The sequence below is a fragment of the Physcomitrium patens genome, chromosome 3, assembly GCF_059467195.1.
Source record: "Physcomitrium patens ecotype Gransden chromosome 3, ASM5946719v1, whole genome shotgun sequence".
NCBI lineage: Eukaryota > Viridiplantae > Streptophyta > Bryopsida > Funariales > Funariaceae > Physcomitrium > Physcomitrium patens.
Genome location: NC_143412.1, coordinates 13,174,246 through 13,194,417, shown reverse-complemented (window position 1 = coordinate 13,194,417; position 20,172 = coordinate 13,174,246). Strand labels below are relative to the sequence as shown.

At 39.5% G+C, this 20,172-nt stretch overlaps 3 protein-coding genes across 8 annotated transcripts; 2 read left to right on the top strand and 1 right to left on the bottom strand.

Annotated features, from left to right (window-relative positions):
• Positions 1–1,158: 1,158 nt before the first annotated feature.
• Positions 1,159–8,998, top strand: LOC112280163 (uncharacterized). Of its 2 annotated transcripts, none has more exons than XM_024515309.3 (18): positions 1,159–2,473; positions 3,106–3,435; positions 3,702–3,761; positions 3,888–3,986; positions 4,142–4,189; positions 4,445–4,531; positions 4,662–4,814; positions 4,930–4,980; positions 5,109–5,180; positions 5,409–5,513; positions 5,681–5,746; positions 5,883–6,026; positions 6,249–6,284; positions 6,409–6,465; positions 6,651–6,758; positions 6,895–7,010; positions 7,160–7,235; positions 7,380–8,998. In XM_024515309.3, the coding sequence occupies exons 1-18, from the start codon at positions 2,219–2,221 to the stop codon at positions 8,391–8,393; spliced, it is 2,877 nt and encodes a 958-aa protein (XP_024371077.1). In that variant the 5' UTR covers positions 1,159–2,218; the 3' UTR covers positions 8,394–8,998. The 2 variants fall into 2 exon arrangements, with proteins under 2 accessions (XP_024371077.1, XP_024371076.1); XM_024515308.3 differs by having other exon boundaries at positions 1,404–2,473; positions 4,442–4,531.
• A 249-nt stretch (positions 8,999–9,247) lies between these two features.
• LOC141045187 (uncharacterized) lies at positions 9,248–10,659 on the top strand. 2 transcript variants are annotated; one of them, XM_073532733.2, is made up of 3 exons: positions 9,248–9,370; positions 9,669–9,889; positions 10,049–10,659. In XM_073532733.2, the coding sequence occupies exons 2-3, from the start codon at positions 9,761–9,763 to the stop codon at positions 10,115–10,117; spliced, it is 198 nt and encodes a 65-aa protein (XP_073388834.1). In that variant the 5' UTR covers positions 9,248–9,370; positions 9,669–9,760; the 3' UTR covers positions 10,118–10,659. The 2 variants fall into 2 exon arrangements, with proteins under 2 accessions (XP_073388834.1, XP_073388835.1); XM_073532734.2 differs by having other exon boundaries at positions 9,258–9,370; positions 10,039–10,659.
• Positions 10,660–11,391: 732 nt separating this feature from the next.
• Positions 11,392–14,800, bottom strand: LOC112280164 (uncharacterized). 4 transcript variants are annotated; one of them, XM_024515311.2, is made up of 8 exons: positions 14,499–14,800; positions 14,259–14,356; positions 13,190–13,327; positions 12,744–12,932; positions 12,466–12,549; positions 12,196–12,339; positions 11,739–11,921; positions 11,392–11,622 (listed from the first exon to the last, which is right to left on the bottom strand). In XM_024515311.2, exons 3-8 carry the CDS (start codon positions 13,290–13,292, stop codon positions 11,537–11,539), a joined length of 789 nt encoding a protein of 262 aa, XP_024371079.1. In that variant the 5' UTR covers positions 13,293–13,327; positions 14,259–14,356; positions 14,499–14,800; the 3' UTR covers positions 11,392–11,536. The 4 variants fall into 4 exon arrangements, with proteins under 4 accessions (XP_024371079.1, XP_024371082.1, XP_024371081.1 ...); XM_024515314.2 differs by having other exon boundaries at positions 11,814–11,921; XM_024515313.2 differs by lacking the exon at positions 14,259–14,356 and having other exon boundaries at positions 14,499–14,753.
• Between the last annotated feature and the right edge of the window lie 5,372 nt (positions 14,801–20,172).

Genomic DNA, 20,172 nt, shown 5'->3' with positions numbered 1-20,172 from the left:
TAAAAGAAATAGCAGTCAGAGTTGCCTGAATTGCAGAGCTGATGCAGGTTTTGTGAGCAGAGCTCGTTGCAGGAATTGCAAGACGAGAGAGCCAGCGGCGATGGCGGTGTGGAGTTTGCCATGATATAACTGTGATGCGTCCGCCCTTGCGACCTGACTGACAACGCTCCAAGGACGACGTCATAGCTTTCGCTTCACACCTCCGCACCATCGCCACAACGTACTCACCTCCACACATTCATCACCTCTGCACCCCCTCGCACGTGTGTGTGTGTGTGTGTGTGTGTGTTTTTTTCTTCCAGTACCTCTTTGACTCTCAATCGCAATTGAATTCCGCTTCACTTCACAGCTTTCATCTTGATGAGAAGCATCTTTCCTTTGCAATCCACGCATGCGCCCCTTGGAATGTTATGATTTTATGTATTTATTTTGTTTTATTTTGGTTTTTTGGGGCTCAAACTTGGTTCTTGAAAGATTGGGCTGTGCGTTTTTAATAAAAAGTTCCCAGGAGTTGAGAAGGTTGCGTCAGATCCCTTCCTTTCTGGGCAACTTTCTAAGTCTCAAACATATGTATACATTGCGTGTAGGCTGTTGTGTCGTTGTCATCAGACTCTCTGGCAAGTTGACAAATTTCATGATACTTTCATGAAAAGATTCATGGCCATTGCTAAGTAAATCAAAAGGCCACATGAGCAGGAGATTGATAAGGAAAAAAAAGAAAAGAAAAAAAAGAAACAAAGCGAGAATTGCTGCAAGCGCCAAATTATGGAGAGAGAATTTGATTAACCCCAAAAACTTTACACTTTTCTAGGTCCGGGAGTCAGGCTATAGAGAGTGAGAGAATCACTTATGACCGGGTGCCGTCAACGACAACTAGAGCGTTCCAAATTGAGCCTCTTGGGATGCACTTCGACTTATAAAATATATGAATATTATAACCCATCAGGAGTTTAACTACCAGATTAGAAAGTTTAGATTCTAGCAGAATCCTTGTAAATGCTTGCTCTTACTTGTTATTAGTTTGGACCGGGCTCGAGGGTTCGATTTGACTTTGATGAAGTCATCGTCCTCATCTGGTTTGTGAGTTGCTGATTTTGGGGGTGATTAGGAGTATTAGTCTTCGGGTGCTTTCCCACTGGTGGTGGTAGAATCAACAATGTGGAATCGGAGAGGAGAATCTGCAGAGATTGGGTCCCTCAGAGTATGCTTTGATGCAGTTACAGCGACAAAGGAGACTGCTGGATTTCCCGGATAGGGTGATTACTGTTTTCTAAATCAGGCAGGCTGTCCATGTGCTGTACTTCTGCGACCAGAGCGCCGTGCAGTCTTTGGGTGGCTGCGGCCCACAAGGCGACATGGCTATTCACTGTTAGTGCTAGTTGTCTTTGACGACAACTGATTTCGGACCCTGAAAGGAAGATTAAGCCATGAGGCAGTTGAGTTTGATTGATGCTACTGTGGTGGAGTCAGCGTCTGCTTTTTCTATTTTGTTGAAAAGCAAGCAAGCTATGCGATCCGCTGGTCACAATAGTATCATAGCTTTCCACAGCTACATGCCACATTTCGGTCTCGATTCCTCCAGCGTGAGCCACTTCTATTGTCCAAATAACCCAAGTCGCATCCTGTTCACCTTCGGGCGTATCCGCTTAGTGGGGTCCTTACAGATTATGTAGTGCGTATGAGGTTGGCGGAGTGAACCTATGGTGTTGATCGTGGATCTGTAGTCGAGGATTACAGTTTGAGGTTTTTAAAGGTTTTTCGGAGCAAGAGAGACAGAGTGAGACTATTAAGATAATCTGTTGCAATGCTATCATGTCAGAGCTCTTGTCCTCCATGAGGCTCGCATTCATAAAACCCAAGTTGTCGCAGCATGGAGAGGAGCTACATGATCAAGAGTGGCACTCTGAGAGAATAGGCATAGACCACAGAAGGTTCTCTTTGTTGGTTGCATTACCATTTACGTTGTCGTCTTAGCTGCAACTCTTGTTTGAATCAGCGCCGATTCACCACCACAGCCGATTTAGTCAGAAAATCTTTATTGCTGTATTCATTTTCTAATTCCCTTGAATAGAGAAGAAGGGGTTAAACGATCCTTTGCACAGCCATGGATGTGCATTAATCTTTTAGTAGAACTCTTGGGAATGGGGATGTCCATATCCGTTTAAGAGCGTCCGTCTGTGTCACACTCGCCTCGTCAAGTTAGATTGTGTTTGTCGCAATGGATGCGGCTACCATTCGACGAGGAAGCGGTGGAAGCAGAAGCTCCAGCTCCAGCCACAGCAGTACTTGCAATCCCCTGGTCCCTGGCCCTATCATCACAGTGTCACCAACCCGCGCTCCGGACTACGATTGCACAGATTGCGGTTCTTTTTTTTTTGGCAGCCGGGGGAGGCACCGGCCTCGATCCCATGGCGCCTGGAGCAGCAGCAGCCATCACCACTCGCGAGGAAACATCATCAGTGAACCCGTCCAGGTATACCTCCGTCGCCATATCTTTTCTTGGGGTGCTTCGATTTCGGAGGACACCTTTGTTACTCTGGAACATTTCTCCAATATCTTTTTTGTTTAGCAATTCAATGTTCATAGTTCGAGGGACTGAGTAACCGAAACTGTTTGGTGCGCAAGCGAACGTTACAGAAACCCAAGTTGGCTGACCAGGGTTTATGGCTCTGGCAATGGGCGCTTTTGGTACCAAAGATCGGAATGGATGCTAACTAGAATTACAGCGTACAATGGCAATTGTGGAATTAGTTTTCCGTTGCAGACCGCTCACTACTTTTTTCTACCTTAAAAATCCCGCCGTCTTGATCTGATTTTTCCGCCCGCTCTAAACGTGGCGATGGCGCGAGAGAATGAGAAAGAGAGAGAGAGAGCTGTATTTTAAGGAGAGCTTAGATCACGGCGCCTTTATAGTGTGCTCGTCCTGACTTAAGGCGAACGGGTAATTTCGATTGTGGTCATAATGGATTCGACCTCTACTTGATTGAGAACTTTCCCAACTCCTGATTAGGGACTGACTGGGTAGCCTGGCCGCTATTATTTTCTCTTGTTCGGATTGCTTCGTGCAACTTGAAATCTCATGTTGAGTTTCAAGCGCATTTGCAGAGGCTCTTCTTGGTTGGATCCACGCCCGTGCATCACCCCGCCACTTCTGCGGTATCACAGCAAGTGTTTCTGCCCCAAAACGAGCAGCTACATGAAATTTCCCAGGCGACAGAGCTTCAGGACATTGTCGACCTTACAAACGCAACAGGTCCATCGGTTGATGTCAGGGAACCGGTTTCTTTAGAGGCCTCCGACAATGAGAAAGTGGGAAACCAAAGAGCGGTAGATTTTGTATCTTGTCATGGTGCCACATCCACATTTGCTGGCAACGTCAATGACTCATCGTCGACATTGGCAGAAATTTTTCGGTGCTTCATCTGTCTTGGAAAGGTGAGCAGATCCATCTCTCGTCTGTCTTGTTGTTTAGGTTCGGGCTATGATTTTTTCTTGAAGTGCATTAGAGTATCATCGTTGCGTCTTATGATTCTGTTGTGATTCAAATAATAAAAAGATGAACTCAGAGCAAGATTCTCAAGACAAGTTCTTTGAAAATGAATAGCCAGCACCCAAGTCAAGTGTAATGAGTTTTGAAAAGAAAAAAAGAAAAAAAGAAACTTCTTATTCTACATAGTCTCACAATTTTCTGTTTTCTTCAGGTTGTGGATGCCCAGCTGTGTCCATGTTGTTCCAAGCTGGTGTGCCAGTCGTGTATCAAGGTCAGTGCCGTCATGATCCAGAGGTGTCTGCAGAGCCTCCAGAATGGAACTTAATATCATCGTATTGTGGAACAACTTTACCACTACCAAATTTCTAGATGTTAATTTGTTTCTTTCTATTCGCAGAGATGGCTCACAGATCAAAAGTCAGAGTGCCCACACTGCCGTGCGCCCCTCCTTCTATCGCAACTCGTGAGCTGTCGATTTATCTCTGAGATTTCCTCGGTAAATATACTCTAGTTCACGTAAAGGCTACAGTTGATCATGCAGCAAATCGTATTTTGCATGTGGAAAATAGTCAACCAATGTCTTTCAAATGTTTGTCCTATCTTTGCACTTTTGTGAAGACCTGATAGCATTATTTTTATGTTGTACTGTAGGAAGTTGAGAAGATTCAAGGGAATTTAGGTGACAGTTCAATAGAAAAGGTTGGCCCAGCTTTTCCTCTAACTTTTTGTTCAATCTCTCCTGGATGATTACACATTATTCTGATCCTATGGACTTGGGAGTAAACCTTGTATTAAAGCTTCCCTTTTTGTCGACTCTGTAACATATTTAACTTCATAACCGTTCATTTCACAAGTACATTCATGCATAATTGATTTCTGTATCTAGTCGTAGTAGCGTTGATGTTATCTGATTTGGCGTACTTTGGTGTGGTTGGATTGGTGGGAAAATAGCAGTACTGTCCGGCCCATGACAGCCCCTTTCTCTACTTCTGCACGACATGCTCAGTCCCCGTATGCCCAGACTGTGCGGTCCTGATTGAGGTACTTTCCTTGTCTTAAATTTTGGGATTAATATTCTCTGTTTTAAGTAGCAACCAGCACTTGGTGTTCAACTTATTTTTCGCCGAATTGCAAGTAAAAATCTGGAGAACCCATTCAATGTGCTTCATAGGATCATCGAAATCACACGTTTGAGAAGCTGAGTGTTGCCTATGGGCGTCACAAGAAGAAAATTCGCATGGAAGCTGCCGGGCTACGCAAGCGCCAGAAGGAACTCTCCGCTCTCGTGGTTTCAGTTGAAAAAAACATCGACACTGTGCTTAAGGTGAACCATTCATAGATTGCAATGAAAATTTATACATATAGTATCATATAATCTTATTAAACATTGGAGATCAGTGACCCCTGAATCGTGGATGTTCTTTTCCATTTACTGGCAGGCAAAGGACGAATCTGCTGCAGAGCTTCAAATGGCTTTTAAAAGGATGCAGGTGAATTGTTGGATTTCCTATAACTCGAGCTACGGATTTAGTATTGTTAGCTTTTTATTTGTAGATGATTTTTTCTCCACACGCTTTGGGAGATGTTGCAGAAGAAACTGATGGTTGGTGCAATGCAGTCTCGACTTGAAGAGCAGCTCAAATGTAAACTACTGGCATTACTCGCACAAAAGGGTTCTATGACTCAAGAAGTAAGCAATCGTTTTGGTGGACCCAAATATTTATTTTCATTGAATGCTTTCTTTTCAGGCAATTGCTCCCGTAAGTCTTTGTTCGTCATAGTCTTATGATTTTGTGTCGCCATTGCCTTTTAGCTGTCTTGAACATCAAGAGTCGTCAATTGGTATGATGCGGAATATCTAGACTCTTTTTCACGTGTTTGGAACAATAGTGGAATTCACCTATTCATTGGGATACAGATGGAGCTTCTGGACACAATATTGCACGAGTTAGATCAACAGCTGAACAGTATTCCAAAGAGTGACCTCATAGCGCAAGAACCTAACATGAGCCGCATGCTGCAGGTTGGTCTTTATCATGCTCTGTCGCTTTTGTTCCGTTGATTGTTACTGATGGCTTTCAGCAAAAAACATCGTTGAGTGTCAAGTTATTAAATGGGTTCAAGTAAGATGATATTTTATTGTAGATAAGATTTCCTAGAATCAACTTTTGTGGCGCTTTGGATCTTCAGGACATCCGAACGCGCACTTTGTCGCATATATCGTGCACACCTATTCCTCCTGAATTTACGTCAGAGGTATCCTTATTTAATTCATCCATGATCTTCATTGTCTTTTTATATCTCGTTTGCAAAAAATCATGGCGTTTGTAGAGTATTCCAGGAGTCTTTGATGTACTGTAATGCGAGAGCATCAGATATTTCGGTATTGCAGGTTGTTCCCTCGTACGAGCATGGAGAACTCATTTTGAAGAAATACAAGGAAACTATCACCCTACCCAGATCTTCTGTTTTCTCTCCTGGTGGCACTCCGAGTTCCAGTGAAGCCTTGTCGAGCAAAGATGTTGTGTACAGTGAGGTATGTGTATTCCCCTGCATTTCTCCTGCCAAGATTGTTGATGATCTTGTGGGTTTATGCTCGTTAATTCGTGTTGCTTGCAATATGCAAAATATCTTCGATGCCAGGACAGGCTATCTAAACTTTGTAAATGGATTAGAAGACTCTGTCGTCTGAAAAGCTCTGTCATTGCCAAGATATATCTTGTCCTTGCTAAGGTGTTCAGTATTTGTGTATGTGCAGCCCATCCGTGGTTCAGGTATTACGTGGAGACTGAAGGTGATTTTCATTTTATTTTCAGTTGAAATTTGTTCACCAACTGTTTAATTGTCCACGAAACTGGAGAATTTCATCAAACATGTCTTGGTTGAACTCACGTGGCTATAATGTGCTCCTGTTGCAGGTGTACCCAAATGGCAGCGGCGCTTCTTTGGGTACTCATCTCTCTGTCTTTCTGGAGGTCAGTCTCTAATCATAAGTCACACGGATACTACTAGGGTATTGTAGTTTTCCTTGACAATTCAATCCTTTCACGAGAATTCAAATAGAGCTTAACAAAGTACTCCACTGACTTTACAACATTGTGCAAACAATGAGGGGTGTGTAATCGTCTGGCAATCTTGGCTTGGATCACTTGTGCATCAGATGGTAGATGGCGGAAATGAAGCGGTAACTTACGAGTATGGTATAGAGCTCCTTCACCAGACTCGTCCAAACCAGCGCATCGTTCGCAAGTTCTCTTCCGACTATGAGGCAAGTCTTAGTGCATGGCTTTGTATTCTGAATCATCATGTATGATCCTTTATAAATGATCTTGAAGCACATCGAACACACAAGATAATAAGATTAAGGTCGAAACTCATTTTTTAGTGACCTGTTTTGTGATCAGGTGGGTGCGTGTTGGGGTTACTACCAGTTCTTCAGGATCGATCTTCTGGAGAAGGAAGGCTACCTCCAACCAGATGAGGATACCATCACTTTGCGCTTCTACGTGCGCCCTCTCACGTGTGCACCTACTCCACTTTCACGCACCACTATCTTTATTACTGAAACAAGTTCTCAAATCTCGGTTCTCTCTGAGTTGTGCTGAGATTTTTTAAAAATTCAGTTGGATCGTGCATCATCCTAACTATACGTAAGTGTGTGGTGTGCAGATTTCAACAGCAATGCCAGGACTTGCGGAGATCACTTGCCGCTTTGCAAGTTGAGCGTGACGAGTCAGCCACGCAGGTCAGACCAATTGCCTTGATCTTCTAAAGCTAGTGAAAGGTCTAGATTTGAGGAGTAGGTTTACCACGAATTTTTCATGCGTTTCATATCTCTAAACTGATCGTATAGGGAGCAGTTCTCAAGAGACAAGTACTGCGTTGGCAGGTGACAGTGATTCGAAGGGCGTTCGCAACAGCATTATTCCAGCGTAGGCGCAGGCGAAGCAACCGGACCGTTGGGCAGGTTGCAAACGAGAAAGTGGCCTTAGCGCAAGCTGTTGCAACCGGAACGGGCACCACCATCGCCTCAAATACGCTTGCGTTGCGTAAAGAGCTTCAAGTTTCAAGCATCAAGGATTTGCCAAGGACAATGCAGGATTCCAGTGGTACCAGAGCTGGCAAGTCATGGAACCTGGGGATGTTGCCTCAATGTGAGGATCGTTGTAATTCTGAATGCACCATTGTGATCCACTCTGAAGATATTTCTCAAGCTGTCGCTGCAGATTCTCCAGTTCGACCGAACGAATCTAGTCTCACTCAACACGATGGTCCTTTAGGTGAGGGACATTTTTCAGAGTTAATGACGCATCCAAAGCGTGGTGACATCCCTGCAACAACAACAAAGCACGATGATGATAACGTAAGAGCGCTACCCATGGAGCCAACTGCTACCCGAAAACCCAAAGACATAAATTATCAAGAGCTGTGGACGAAGAGGGGAGAGGAGTCTTTTCAGACACCTAAAGTTCGTTCCCACAAGAAGATTCGAAGCCGGAAAGCCCTCAAGGTGCTTCGTGCTCCCGAAGCCCTGCCGCCCTTCACAGATCTGTCAGATACCGGTGGACTTGATCAGCAACTCGCCAGCGTCTCTTTGGAGAGGAGCCCCTCGACTAAAAAGACTGCAAACCCTGCTGCTCCTGGAAACGGTCATGAAAGTTCAAGAAATGAGATGTGCGAGGATGGTGCAGATTCTCATCAAGTAGTCCAGAACGAGTCGACTGGGCCAACTGTTGTCAGTGCCATTGATAGAGCTCTAATCGATGAGGGGATGGAAGAGAAAAAATATCTCTACTATACCTCAATGTCCGGCTCTAGTAACTTCTGCACCCCGGATATCGAAGACTGCAGCAACTTCAAGCAAGCAACGGAAGATGGAACCGACACGAGTATACATCACTAAGTTAAGACGGATGACTTAGTTTTAAACTAGACAAATTTGTGGTCATTTTGGAGTGAGGAGTTTCTCACTGCCTCTTCACCGAGTGCTGTGATCCGGTCTTTTACGGAATCTTAATGCAAAATCAAGGTGAAGGGGCGGAAGAACCCCGCCAAGGCGTTTTAATCCGTCCATGAATGGCTGCAAAATATTTCAAGTTATGCTTGAACCCTGTACAGCATTTGACGATTACAGTCGACAATGTGATTTGAGCAGTTTCGACCTAAAAGTTCCACAGAATTGGAGGCGAACGATCAAACCTGGAGCCGACAAGCCCTACCATCAAAATTTTGAGCCAAGTGGATAGGACTTGCTAGAAATGAAGCTTAGTTAACGCAATGCAGCTTGTACCCCTCTTTGAGAAAGTGATGCATCAAGTGATATTTAGAATGTAAACTCCAATCAATACACAAATTCTAAACCAAGGATACATATGAAAATATACATATGAATATTTTCATATGTAAATATACATATAAATACGACATCACGGTCAAGTCGTCCTAAAGCTTGTATCATATTATTCATTTGCATAAACTCGTTACTTGCCACTCGTATGTGACACTAAACTCATGTTTCATATTATATACATTCAGAATTGCAAGAAGAAGAAAAAACACATACAGATTGAAATACTATCAAAACTAAACTACTTGTTTTTTGACCCTGATTCTGAAATCTATTTTATATCACTTTTACTTAGTTTGTGTGGTACTGGTGTTCATTTTTTAACAGACTGAAAGAATCAACTTAAAAATGGAAGCAATGTTAATATTTTGACAAACTTGTACTAATAACCTTTGTGGGAAGTGATTGTGTTTACTGTTCCAAGAAATCTAAATTAATAAATGTGGCTGCTGAACATCATATTTTACATCCACATTGCATGAGTATGAGATGGCCAACGTTGTGGCTCTTACAACTAGTCTGCCGGACAAATTGTTCGTTCCGAAAAATGCCTCCTTCCATAGATCCCGGGAAATTTTCCGCAGGGAGTTGACGTCTGCACTGATGTGTTGGGTTCTGGGTTGCCGCCGATTTCTTCTGGGATTTGCTTATATGATAAGTTGTTTGGTAGTAAGAGGTTTAGGTTTTTAGGGAATTTTCAAATTGATCGGTATTCGGTGGATGTGATTGTGGAATCCATGATGTAGGGTTTGGTTTCTCACGGCTCGAATTTAGATAATCAACGAAGAATTGTGTATTGGGTTTATAAGTAGCGGTCTTGGTTTTTTGTAGGAGCTTAGGTGAGCTCGTGCGCAGAAATTGAGGTGGTGCAACTCAAGTTCTTGTTGCGGTGTGCTGGGTCTGGTGCAGCCCCAACTGGCTTGATGGATGACGCACAGAAGATTGCGCTGGTTAAATTGGAAGTGGAGCGCGTGCAACGCCTGCCGGCCTCGAGTGCGTATGCTATACACAGGCTAAAAGTCCTCAATAAAATGCTTGAGCTCTTATCCAAGGTGATCGTCTCCTTGTTCTCCCACAGTTTTAGAGAAACCTTATTTTATTTTTTTATACTTTTCTCATTTGAGATGTTTGTTACACGGAGAGGTAGACGAAACAAGACCGAAATCATTCAATTAACTGAACTACAACTTTCCCTGATTAGGCACGATCAGATGCGGAGGCTGCCGAGCTGGAGGCGCTGTTTGCTAAATTTGCGCTCTGAAAATCAGACCTTACCTTGATGAAGTTTTTATCCACAGAGGTTTCGTAGTTTTGGGAGGTGATAAAGGTGAGGATGGTGTTTGCATTTGTGCATTGGCCTACGTCTTAACGAGGTGGAGGAAGAATTTGCCTTTCTACCTGAAGATAGAGTGCGGTTGCGTCCTTTGTTGTTCTCCCCGAGATGCACAAACTCCGATTGTCATTGTCGTTGAAGGAATTAGCATTAAAATTTTATCAATCTCGAGGAAATGGTTCAGTTAATTGCAGACTAAGGGGTTTCGGGGGTTGGAAGGAAGTATCGAATATGAGAATCAGACTGTGCAGTACAGTCGTTTAGGAACCGCATTCCCTAGAGGAAACTGATGGCCCTGCTTAGCTCGCTCAGCAGTTTGGCAGATCCTCTGTGGGGAGGAGTAGGTAGCGGCGGCAGGGGGTGCCTTTTGGGAAGAGGAGAAGCCGTTGGGGTTCACACTGGACTGGTGTTAAGCTTTTGATCCTCGTAAATCAGAGGCAAAACTGTAAGAATCGGCTATACCAAATACGAGCACTGACGTAAAAGTTATCCACGGTGAATTGCATGGAGGATGTTTCGAAAAGCTGTCAGCAAACTCTGTAGCAGCAACTGTTTGTCAGCTTACATTCAAATGGAGTCACATTCTCTGTCCAACCATCCGGGCTATAGATGCATGTTATATGTGGCAGAAGTTTTCTTGTATTTGCTTGGTTGTCTACATGCCATGTTGTTGAGCCTGAACAGCGGTTTGGAACTATTTTCGCTTTACTGCAGTAAGCAGGGTCTGTTCGCTGTGGTATACACCTGTCTTCATCACAATGGAGACTGAAGATATATTATAGTCAATTACGCTGGCTACTTTCTGAGAAGGCAGTCGAGCTTCCTGATTGTACTCTACAATGTGATGATGGTCGCTGCACGTCAGATTCGGCCACTTTGGAGTTGATTGATAGATGTTTCTGATTGTAGTCATACTGATTTTTTTTTTTGGATATGACCTGATGCAATTTCAAGGCTACAAATAGTATTCCGATGTGTTGCTTGGCCAGAACATTCTGTTCAGAGGTTAGATTGCGTACAGCAGAATGCAACATAAATTATGGCGTCTACTCCATCAGGCTTAGTGGTGTGTTTCAGACGTATTGTGTTATTATCGTAATACTCCATACATGAAAGAAGTTGTGCAAAAAAAACGTGTCATTGCTTCTTGTGACAGACAGAACGTGTCATAAGGACATATTTAAAATTGCGCCAACTTTTCAGTGTTTAGAAAGTCCGATCAAACTTCAACCTGGAATTGAGCTTTATTTCAACTCAGTAGCTATTAATTTCAACCAATACAGACTGATGCATTAGTGTATCCGCCATTTTGGATTGTGAAAAGTGACAAAAATGTGGCGTACCACAAGAGTGTGTATGTCGCAGATCAGAAGAGTTTACTCAGTAAAGCTCGCTCCACAAGTAAAGCTGCTGCGATATGGAAACCAATAGTATTCACCTTGACGCTGCGACCTGCCAACATTAAACAAACCGACCCATGTGATGTACATCACTGCGTACTTGAGCAATCAAAATACATGGTAGCAGTTCCGATTAGTACTGTAATCAGACATCGGAAAGAGAGTGACCTGAACTAGAAGACGGACTGGAGCCCCCTTGTACAGACTCCGACGCCCTAGGAGGAGAAGATTCTGGACGTGTACCTGCGTTTCCTGTTTGGTCCGCTGGTGTCATAGGTGTGTTTGGGGGTGGAGGTGGATTTAACCCAGGTAGCGTAATATTCAAGTTCTTACAATCTCCGTTAATCTCACCTGCAATTAATTTCAACACTTCTTAAGACTGCCAACAGAAACCTTGCACTATGAACCTGCGGACTGAAGCTTACTGAAAAAGCGAACATACAGACCACTCCGTAGGCCTCATTGGAATATTTGCAAGAGGAATGCAGAGAAATGTACGAGTATTGCACACTATCTGTATGATCACAAGGTAAAATCAGTTGAGCAATGACAAACCTCATTACACAGAGAAAGATGGAAAAATCAAATTGAAAATACGAGAACCCAGAAGGTAATGTTATCTTACAATCAGAGACGCAAAATCCAGCAGTCATGTTGAGCACATTTGCGTAACCAAGGTCACACACACACTTAAATGTAGGAAAGAGTCTGTCCTTAGTGTTGATGACTTCACACTTTCCGTGTCCACAAATGCCAGGCACCAAGCATGCTGTAACAAGCAATGTCATGGGAAATCAGAAAATACTCGAGCTTAAATAGGTGCAGGTTGTACATCACCAGCTTATTCAGTCCACTGCAAGTTCGAACATGAACAGAAGATTGAATGGTAGCTCACCAGACGTATTAGCAGAGGTCACAGGTGTAATAGTACTTGGAGCTGGAGCAGGAGATTTTGCAGCGCAGTCGAGATTCAAGGAACCTGTTACAAGTCACATATTGCATTGTGAACAACAAATTTCAAAGAAATCTGCAATATGAAATCTCTACACCACACTAGAGCCTGCAAGTGTAGATGCACATCCTCAAATTTTTTGAAGGTTAAATTCGTGAGCAACCTTGAAGAGACGGATGGTCCATACACATGTCTCATGCAAAGAGTGCAAATTCACTTACAGTTTGGAACGCTGCAGGGAAGTGATGGGATATCTGAGAAGCCGACAAGCTGTCCATAAGTAGCCCAGCCTTGATAGCACTGACACTTGTAAGGAAACAAGATACTAAGTAATGCATTGTCGTTTGGATAACAGATCCCTTGCTGACAATCCACATCCTTGCACGCTGAATCATTTGAAAATAATTTTCCTGTGACGAAATTGAAAAGTCAAATTCTATATCTTCCGCGAACCAGAATACAACGCTTAAGAGACTTCTAAACAGCACCAAAGAACGAATGCTCAACTCAACTGTAGTAACAATTGAATTAAGATTTTCAAGTTTAGGAAAGAGAATTTGTCACAGAACCCTTGGGATACTCTTACACAACACACAAACGTCTCCATACCAACACAAACTTCCACGATCTCAAAGGTTTTAAAAAAGAGCGAAAGATGTTGTCAAACCTAAGAAGCTTATTTCTTCATTGGCTTCTAGCCTCTGAGCTGACACTACAGCAGATGCCAAGAACAGCAGCAATACAGTCAAGATGATTGATCGCTTCCCCATGTCACCCCAACAATAGAAAAATCTTGCGGTGATTCCTGGAAAAAGGATGATTCAAAAAATTCATCTAAGTCCTGGAATCCAAGTATGCTTCCTCATATGTTTGAAGCACTTCAGGAGTGTTCCAGTACTTCATCAATATGTACTAGAGACCTGAAAGTGCGTATTTGCCCAATAAGCAGCACAGTAGCTGTTGCTGCCATCGTCTACATCAATTGCTGACCACGCAAGATTAGCTTCCGAAACATTCTACACGGGACCTTGACTGATTCACTTAGGATAAGCCTTGTCGCTTTCATGAATTATCCTATCACTCTCCAACCGAGTCTTCGGATGTATAGTCGTAGCAAATTATTCCAATTGGAACCGCTGGCAAAAAAAATGTGAAATCTGCAATAATCTTTTGTAGTCACTCCACATGTGGTAGACTCGGAGGGTCTATTGTAATATCAAACCACACACTGAAGGAAATTTGAGTAAATCACTCGACCTATTCTCTTACAGCCAGTATAATTTCTGACTCGACTGGGTACGTTTGAGTAACAGTTTTCGTTGTGTTGGCAGATGTCAGCTATTGTGAAAGAACTAGAGTTTTTAGTCCAATCTCGGTACCTAATCCTGGTTTAATTATAAAATTGCCCACAAGTTTTAAAGCTATTCATACAGTTTTAGCACTATTGAGAAACTGTCAGTTTGCAGCGCTAGGCCTCGGTCGTTTGAGGAGGTCCAACTGTTCGCCATCAACCGTGTAATTTAGTCATCCAGAACGGCTGTTCCTACTCCTTACCGCTCAATGGGATACACAACCATCTAACACTGTGTAAGCTCCGTTATCACACCCATTCTACGTGCGGAATTTCCACGAGGAGAACAGAATGATATAATAAGTTACCTTCAAGAGCTAAGTATTACACCAAAACATGTGAAATCTAATACACGTACTAAGAAGTACAGAGCATGGAGACATACCCCGTATGAGCTCCCTACACAAGAAAATCAGGAGAGACGAGCACGTAGCAAAACCATCCTCCACTTTCCAGCTTTCTACAATTCAGCATGCCACGATCCTACAAACAATCGTAAACACCTCTCACGTCAAAACAACGAGCTGCAACTCCCCCAGAAAAAAAAACCAAACCTATGCCTGAATTATCAACTCATAGTCCTGCGACGCTGTAACGAACTGATAGTCGAATGGGAGCTTCTCACCAGATAGAGCGAATGTCCCACTGACAATCTCTCTCACTTCAAAAGCATCGCCCAGAATAAACAGAAAAGCCAAGTTTGGGTATAACCCAACTGTTAGTCGAGAGCACAGTCACTTCAAATCCAGTACTTCATTCAGCGGACCGATGTAGATAGACCCTGTAACACTTCCTGCGACAACAAACACAAAAGAAGAAATAATCCTCTGGGTTCACTTGCCTCCGACACTGTGAACCTAGAGCAATGGTGAGCAATCTTAAGAGTGAAAATTTCTCATGGAGGGATATAACGTAGCACAGCAGATCAGCGTGACTGAGGGAGAGGGCATACATTTATGGTGCCAGTGGGTGGGTGACCCAGTCATAACTACTATCTCTTCACAAGAAAGCAGATTACTATAGGAAAAAAGATCTCTCGTCTCTTTATCAGCTTGTCTTACATTGTCTTGATGACATGAAATCTTGCGCATATCCACTCACTGTAATGAACTAATGTTGGTTGACTTCTGGGTTTTGTTTCAAAAGCAATCCTCACAGTAAAGAGAGTGAAAAGATCGCAGCTTTTCAGGAAAAAAAAACAGAAGCAAAAGTTCATATAGATGCTTGTTTCAATGAATAGGAAAGGAAAATATGTATTCTGATTGGTCTGCTTGTTCATCCTTCTTCGATTTTTTGTTTAGCTGATTGTTTGCCACAGAATGCAGCCTTAGAGGACAATTTCATCTCTTGGCCATAACTATTCTATGTATGTTTGAATATGATTAGGTTTTCCATAGTAGATTCTTAAAGTGCAAGGTGTATAGCTGTAAGAATGGTGTTTAATTCATTCAATAGCCTCTGATTTGTAAAAACGTTCCATCTTTGATAGAAACCACTTTGCATTCACATTAACTTGCATTATCATCTACTCCTATGCAGTGTTGTTGGAATTGTGGCCATATGAACATAAAAATAAATAAATAAAACCATTGAATACTCAATGCATTTATGAGTATGTGTGATTAATGAACTGCTTGTTTGTTTTTTTCTTTTCATATTTCCATTTATTTTGTGTGTGTGGTGATGGACAATCATACTCTGTGCAGATGTGGCATGTCATGCAGTGGTCTGCAACATTTATAATGATGATGACCATTCCAACGTTAAAAGAAAAAAGCAAAAGGAATAGAATAGATCCCTATAATATTCTTCATTGAATGAGAGATTGTGAAATTACTTGTGTGCACAAACCATGTTTATTGTGCAGGGACATACACTACTTATCAACATTCCATTCACAAAAACTCCACTTCCATTTATTTTCTCACATTAGAAGCCCATTATGTTTTTTTTTTCATAATATCTATTTATGTTTTTGAGCTGATAGTATGAATCATAACATACACATGTGGGATGTAGGCCAGTGGTTATTTCTTTTTGTAATGGTTTGATTACAATTCTTGTCACAAAATATGGTGTGAGATCACAAGAGTACAAACAGTGACTCAGAATTTTATTTGACAGCCAATTTGACAAGCAAACAATGAAGAAATCAAGTCAAAAAAAGTTTTAAAAAAGAAATGAAAATAAAAGAAATCTGATTCAACAAGTCTGTAACAATCTTTCATCTTGTCATTTGAACATTTCAATGTAGTTTTTGTTCTATTTGGAAAGTTACTGTACAACAAACCATTCATGTGTGTTTGAAATTTCATGAAAATGTTATCCTTGCACCCTCGCAAGTAAATACAACAAGGACTGTTGTGTCATGATTTTGGATGCTGCAGTTTTGTACATGCTGGTTGTGGACAATTGTCTTCTAGACAAGAGTGCTTTCAAACAGTCTTTTGGCATTTGCAATACACTCCAAGGTAGACGACCCATTCTCGACCAGCCCCCCATTTTCACTGCTCAGGGTGGTCTATTTCCAACCAACTTGACATGAACCACCCGATCAGTTCTAACACCTTACGGTTGCATATTACTTAGTGCACATTTCACCTCAACTCCATGGCACCATTGGGTCATTTCATGCCAACTCAAAGTGCTCAGTTGGAATCAAGCATTCTCAATTTTGTAACCAATCATTGGTGGGAATTAGGGTAACCTACATGATGAGTTTATGACAACCAAATCTTCAGTTGGAAAATTTGTAGTATTTTTTTTTAGAAAAAAAAAATGTATAAAAATATGAAATCCTTCTAAAATCTATTTCTCTACATGGGGATTTTTACTTTTATTATTTATTTATTTATTTTGTCATACCCATATTTGCAGGTATGATAAATTGCTTTAGTGGTTGGGATTGGGTGGTCGACTTTACAGACTTGGACTGCAAGAGCGGAGGATCATGCAAGAGCATTTTACATAGTTAAGGTCATCCCCCGGAGTAGCAGCCACCTGGTGACCTTTGAGTCTCTGACACACCCATCTGCACAGATACTGTTGTGAGGATTCAATGAGTCCTGAATATTGAATTGAATGAATCATATGAATTTGGTGGCTGTATACAGTTCTTTTCTGAACCTAAATAGATTGTGGGAGAGCTCCATTGAGGAAAGGGCCCACTTGCTTTTCACACTTGCAGGTCACAGGTTTTGTTGTTGGAAGTTTGGTGGCCATTGCCATAGCAACCAGTGTGTCTTTACTACAAATTTAGCATACAGATAAAATAGTGGGTGAGATAAAATAGGACTGGGAGTGATACTCTAAAACTTGGCATGTATTTGGATCAAACACAAATTATTCTCAAGTTGAGAGCAAAGGAGGGTGAGTGTTTGTAGTAGATATTGATGCAAACCATGAATTTCGGTAGGTCCAAATTATTTTGGTGTGCTTTTTTATATTATTTTTTATTTTGGTAATTTAAGAGCAATGGGGTTCTATAGAACAATCTCCAAACTAAGCCCTAAAGATATAATCTCATTGAAAAATTATTATCTGCAAGGCTCAAGTTTAGATTAAAAAAATTTGCTGGCTAAATAAACTAAATCCTGTGGCATCTGCTGTTTACAATCTACTTTGCATGCAAACTTTCTTAACACCACCACATTATTTAAAGAAGTTTTAATTTTCATTTTTTTCGTTTTTTCAATTTTTTTTCTCTTTACTTTACTTAAGCTGCTCTACCTCTCCTTGTGCTGTAGTTATTATACTTAGTCTATCAACTTATGCAACCACATTTGAAATTTTTAGTCTTATTAAATTGTTTATTTGGATGAATATTGTTTTCAAAATATATCTCCTTCAGTATTCATTTTAAAATTAAGAGACAAGGTGAGAGGCCTCAACTTTAATTTTTTTTAATTAATTGAGATTCAGAAGAAAATTTAAAGTGGCATTTTATTTAGAGAAATAAGTCAAAGGCCATAAGAGAAAACAAAAAATAAAAATGAGATGGAATGCATTTTTTTTCTAACATTGCATAAATAGTATTATATTTTAGAATTTTTATTGGATCTAGTTTAAAGAAGTGGTTTAAAAAAATAAACTTAGATTGATATTTGTAGACTTATAATAAAAAAAGATTTGGTTCATTTCATGGATTCTTCTCACTTTACACTATGTCCAAAAGACAAGGTTTTCAAAAGAGGGCTTTTCTTTACTAAGCAAGGGACCTTAGTAAGGCTTTTGAACCATGACCTTTTAAAGTGGACTTCTAGGTAGAAAAATCCTTGTAGTTTCTAGTTTGAATGTTGATTTTTTAGACGCTATAGTAATAAAAAAATGCTCAATAACAATAAGCAATAATAATGACATATTATGTCAATAGAGTGTTGCACATAAATCTAACTAAGTGCAACTAATTATTATAAAAATTATAAAAAATATCATATTAAAACATTCTACTACTCAATGTTGGTTGATTCAATATATGAAATCATATTAATAATCTCAAATAATAATTTATGAAACCATAAGTATGTATTGTATTTTTACTACATTAATTTCTATTCTAATATTTAAAAAAATCTCATATATATATATATATATATATATATATATATATAAAATTAATTATATTTTAAAATAAGAAATTAAAAATTACACAAGCTGATGCAATTGCAAAATGGCCTGTGATAGGTGAAGGCTAATAATATTTGTTGAAAAGATACAATTTTACCATCAAAAACTTAATTATGAGCTCTATAAGGATAACTTTCTAAAAGAATGTTTTTCTTTGATGACTTGTAATTTGTGATAAATTTAATTATCATTTTAATAAAAAATAGTAATAAATAATGATAAATTTATCTATGGTTAGCAATTGGTGCATAACATAATACACAATGTTCATGATCTTATTTGCTCATTGGCCAAATATCAATAGTATAATATTATCCTTTCATAAATTTTATATTGTAATTTCAAATTAGCATTTATATATATTTATTTTATCAAAAACTATTAAGTTTATTTTTTGATCTTGTATAACAAATGGAAAGTGTAATTATATTCTTTTTTTTAATATAATTAATTATTCATCAACAATATAAGTAGTATCAAAAAAATTTACAATCTATGCTAATAAAACTTATCCACCTAAATCAAATGGAATTCCTACCTCTTAGATATATTTTTGAAAATAAATTAGTAACTTAAGAAAACATGAATTGTGCCAAAACTTCCAATTAAACTCTTCTTTTATTAAATATTTTCTCCACAACTTACAATAAAGTATAGTAGATCTTTTTGTTTCAATCAATGGAGAAACATAGATTTAATGAAAAATTTTATATATGATTAAAATCCTATTGCAAGGAATAAGAACGTCAATAAAAACCAATAGATCTCTCACAAAATGTTTTTCTTTTTTTAAAAAAAAGAATAAAATAAGAGTATTTTCTTGCACCATATCTATTTATCATTATTACAAAAATATTAAAGGTTTTTATTTAAGATGTCACTATAGACTAAAAATTACAAGGCATTAATATCCTTTGAAATAAAAACCAACATGCTATTAGACAATATACTAATAACATAATAATCAGAACTAGATGTGAAGAAAAAATATTCAAAGTATAATAAAAATTATACAATAATTTAGTTTAGATTCATATCTTGAAACTAATTAGTCTAAGTTTGCAATCTACTAGCAATATAAAAACATCTCTAGACTTCTTTGACTAAGAACTTTAGATGGACATGAATTGCCTCCTAAACCATAAGCAAACTTCTAAATATGCCTTTTTCACTCTTTTTTAAAAGAAGAGAATGATGAATATTTGATAAATCAAATAAATAAGAAATTAACATATTAATATTCTACCAAATAGAATGTAGTAGATAGAGTTATTATTGCCAAGAATATCATATAATCATTCGTACAACTCTTTCTTGTAATGTGAGTAGGTTCCTTATAGGCCATACAAAAATTAAGATTATTAATAAAGAAATTATTTTGTTAAAAAAATTATCTCTTCTTATTAAAAATATTTAATAAGAAATATTTTTGAAATATATTTAGAATATTCTACTAGATTTTAGTGGTTCCAAAAGTTTCTAAAAATATTTTAATAAAAGAGTTCAGAGAGATTCTTAAAATACTTTAGATGGTTCTAAATGGTTCTTAAAATATTCCAACAGATTTTAGAAAATTCTAAGAAAATTAAGGAAATTATCTAAGAAGCTTTTTAGAATTGCTTCATCTTCAAGCAACATGAAAACTTCTTAAGAAGCTTCTTAAATTTGCTTCT

Coding starts and splice junctions, on each gene's coding strand:
- LOC112280163 (XM_024515308.3), top strand. CDS start 2,219: ATGGATGCGGCTACCATTCGACGAGGAAGCGGTGGAAGCAGAAGCTCC. Junction 4,532..4,661: donor ACTGTGCGGTCCTGATTGAG/GTACTTTCCTTG, acceptor TGTGCTTCATAG/GATCATCGAAATCACACGTT. Junction 6,466..6,650: donor ATCTCTCTGTCTTTCTGGAG/GTCAGTCTCTAA, acceptor CTTGTGCATCAG/ATGGTAGATGGCGGAAATGA.
- LOC141045187 (XM_073532733.2), top strand. CDS start 9,761: ATGGATGACGCACAGAAGATTGCGCTGGTTAAATTGGAAGTGGAGCGC. Junction 9,890..10,048: donor TGCTTGAGCTCTTATCCAAG/GTGATCGTCTCC, acceptor AGGCACGATCAG/ATGCGGAGGCTGCCGAGCTG.
- LOC112280164 (XM_024515311.2), bottom strand. CDS start 13,292: ATGGGGAAGCGATCAATCATCTTGACTGTATTGCTGCTGTTCTTGGCA. Junction 12,550..12,743: donor TCCCTGCAGCGTTCCAAACT/GTAAGTGAATTT, acceptor GACTTGTAACAG/GTTCCTTGAATCTCGACTGC. Junction 12,340..12,465: donor GACCTCTGCTAATACGTCTG/GTGAGCTACCAT, acceptor TGCTTGTTACAG/CATGCTTGGTGCCTGGCATT.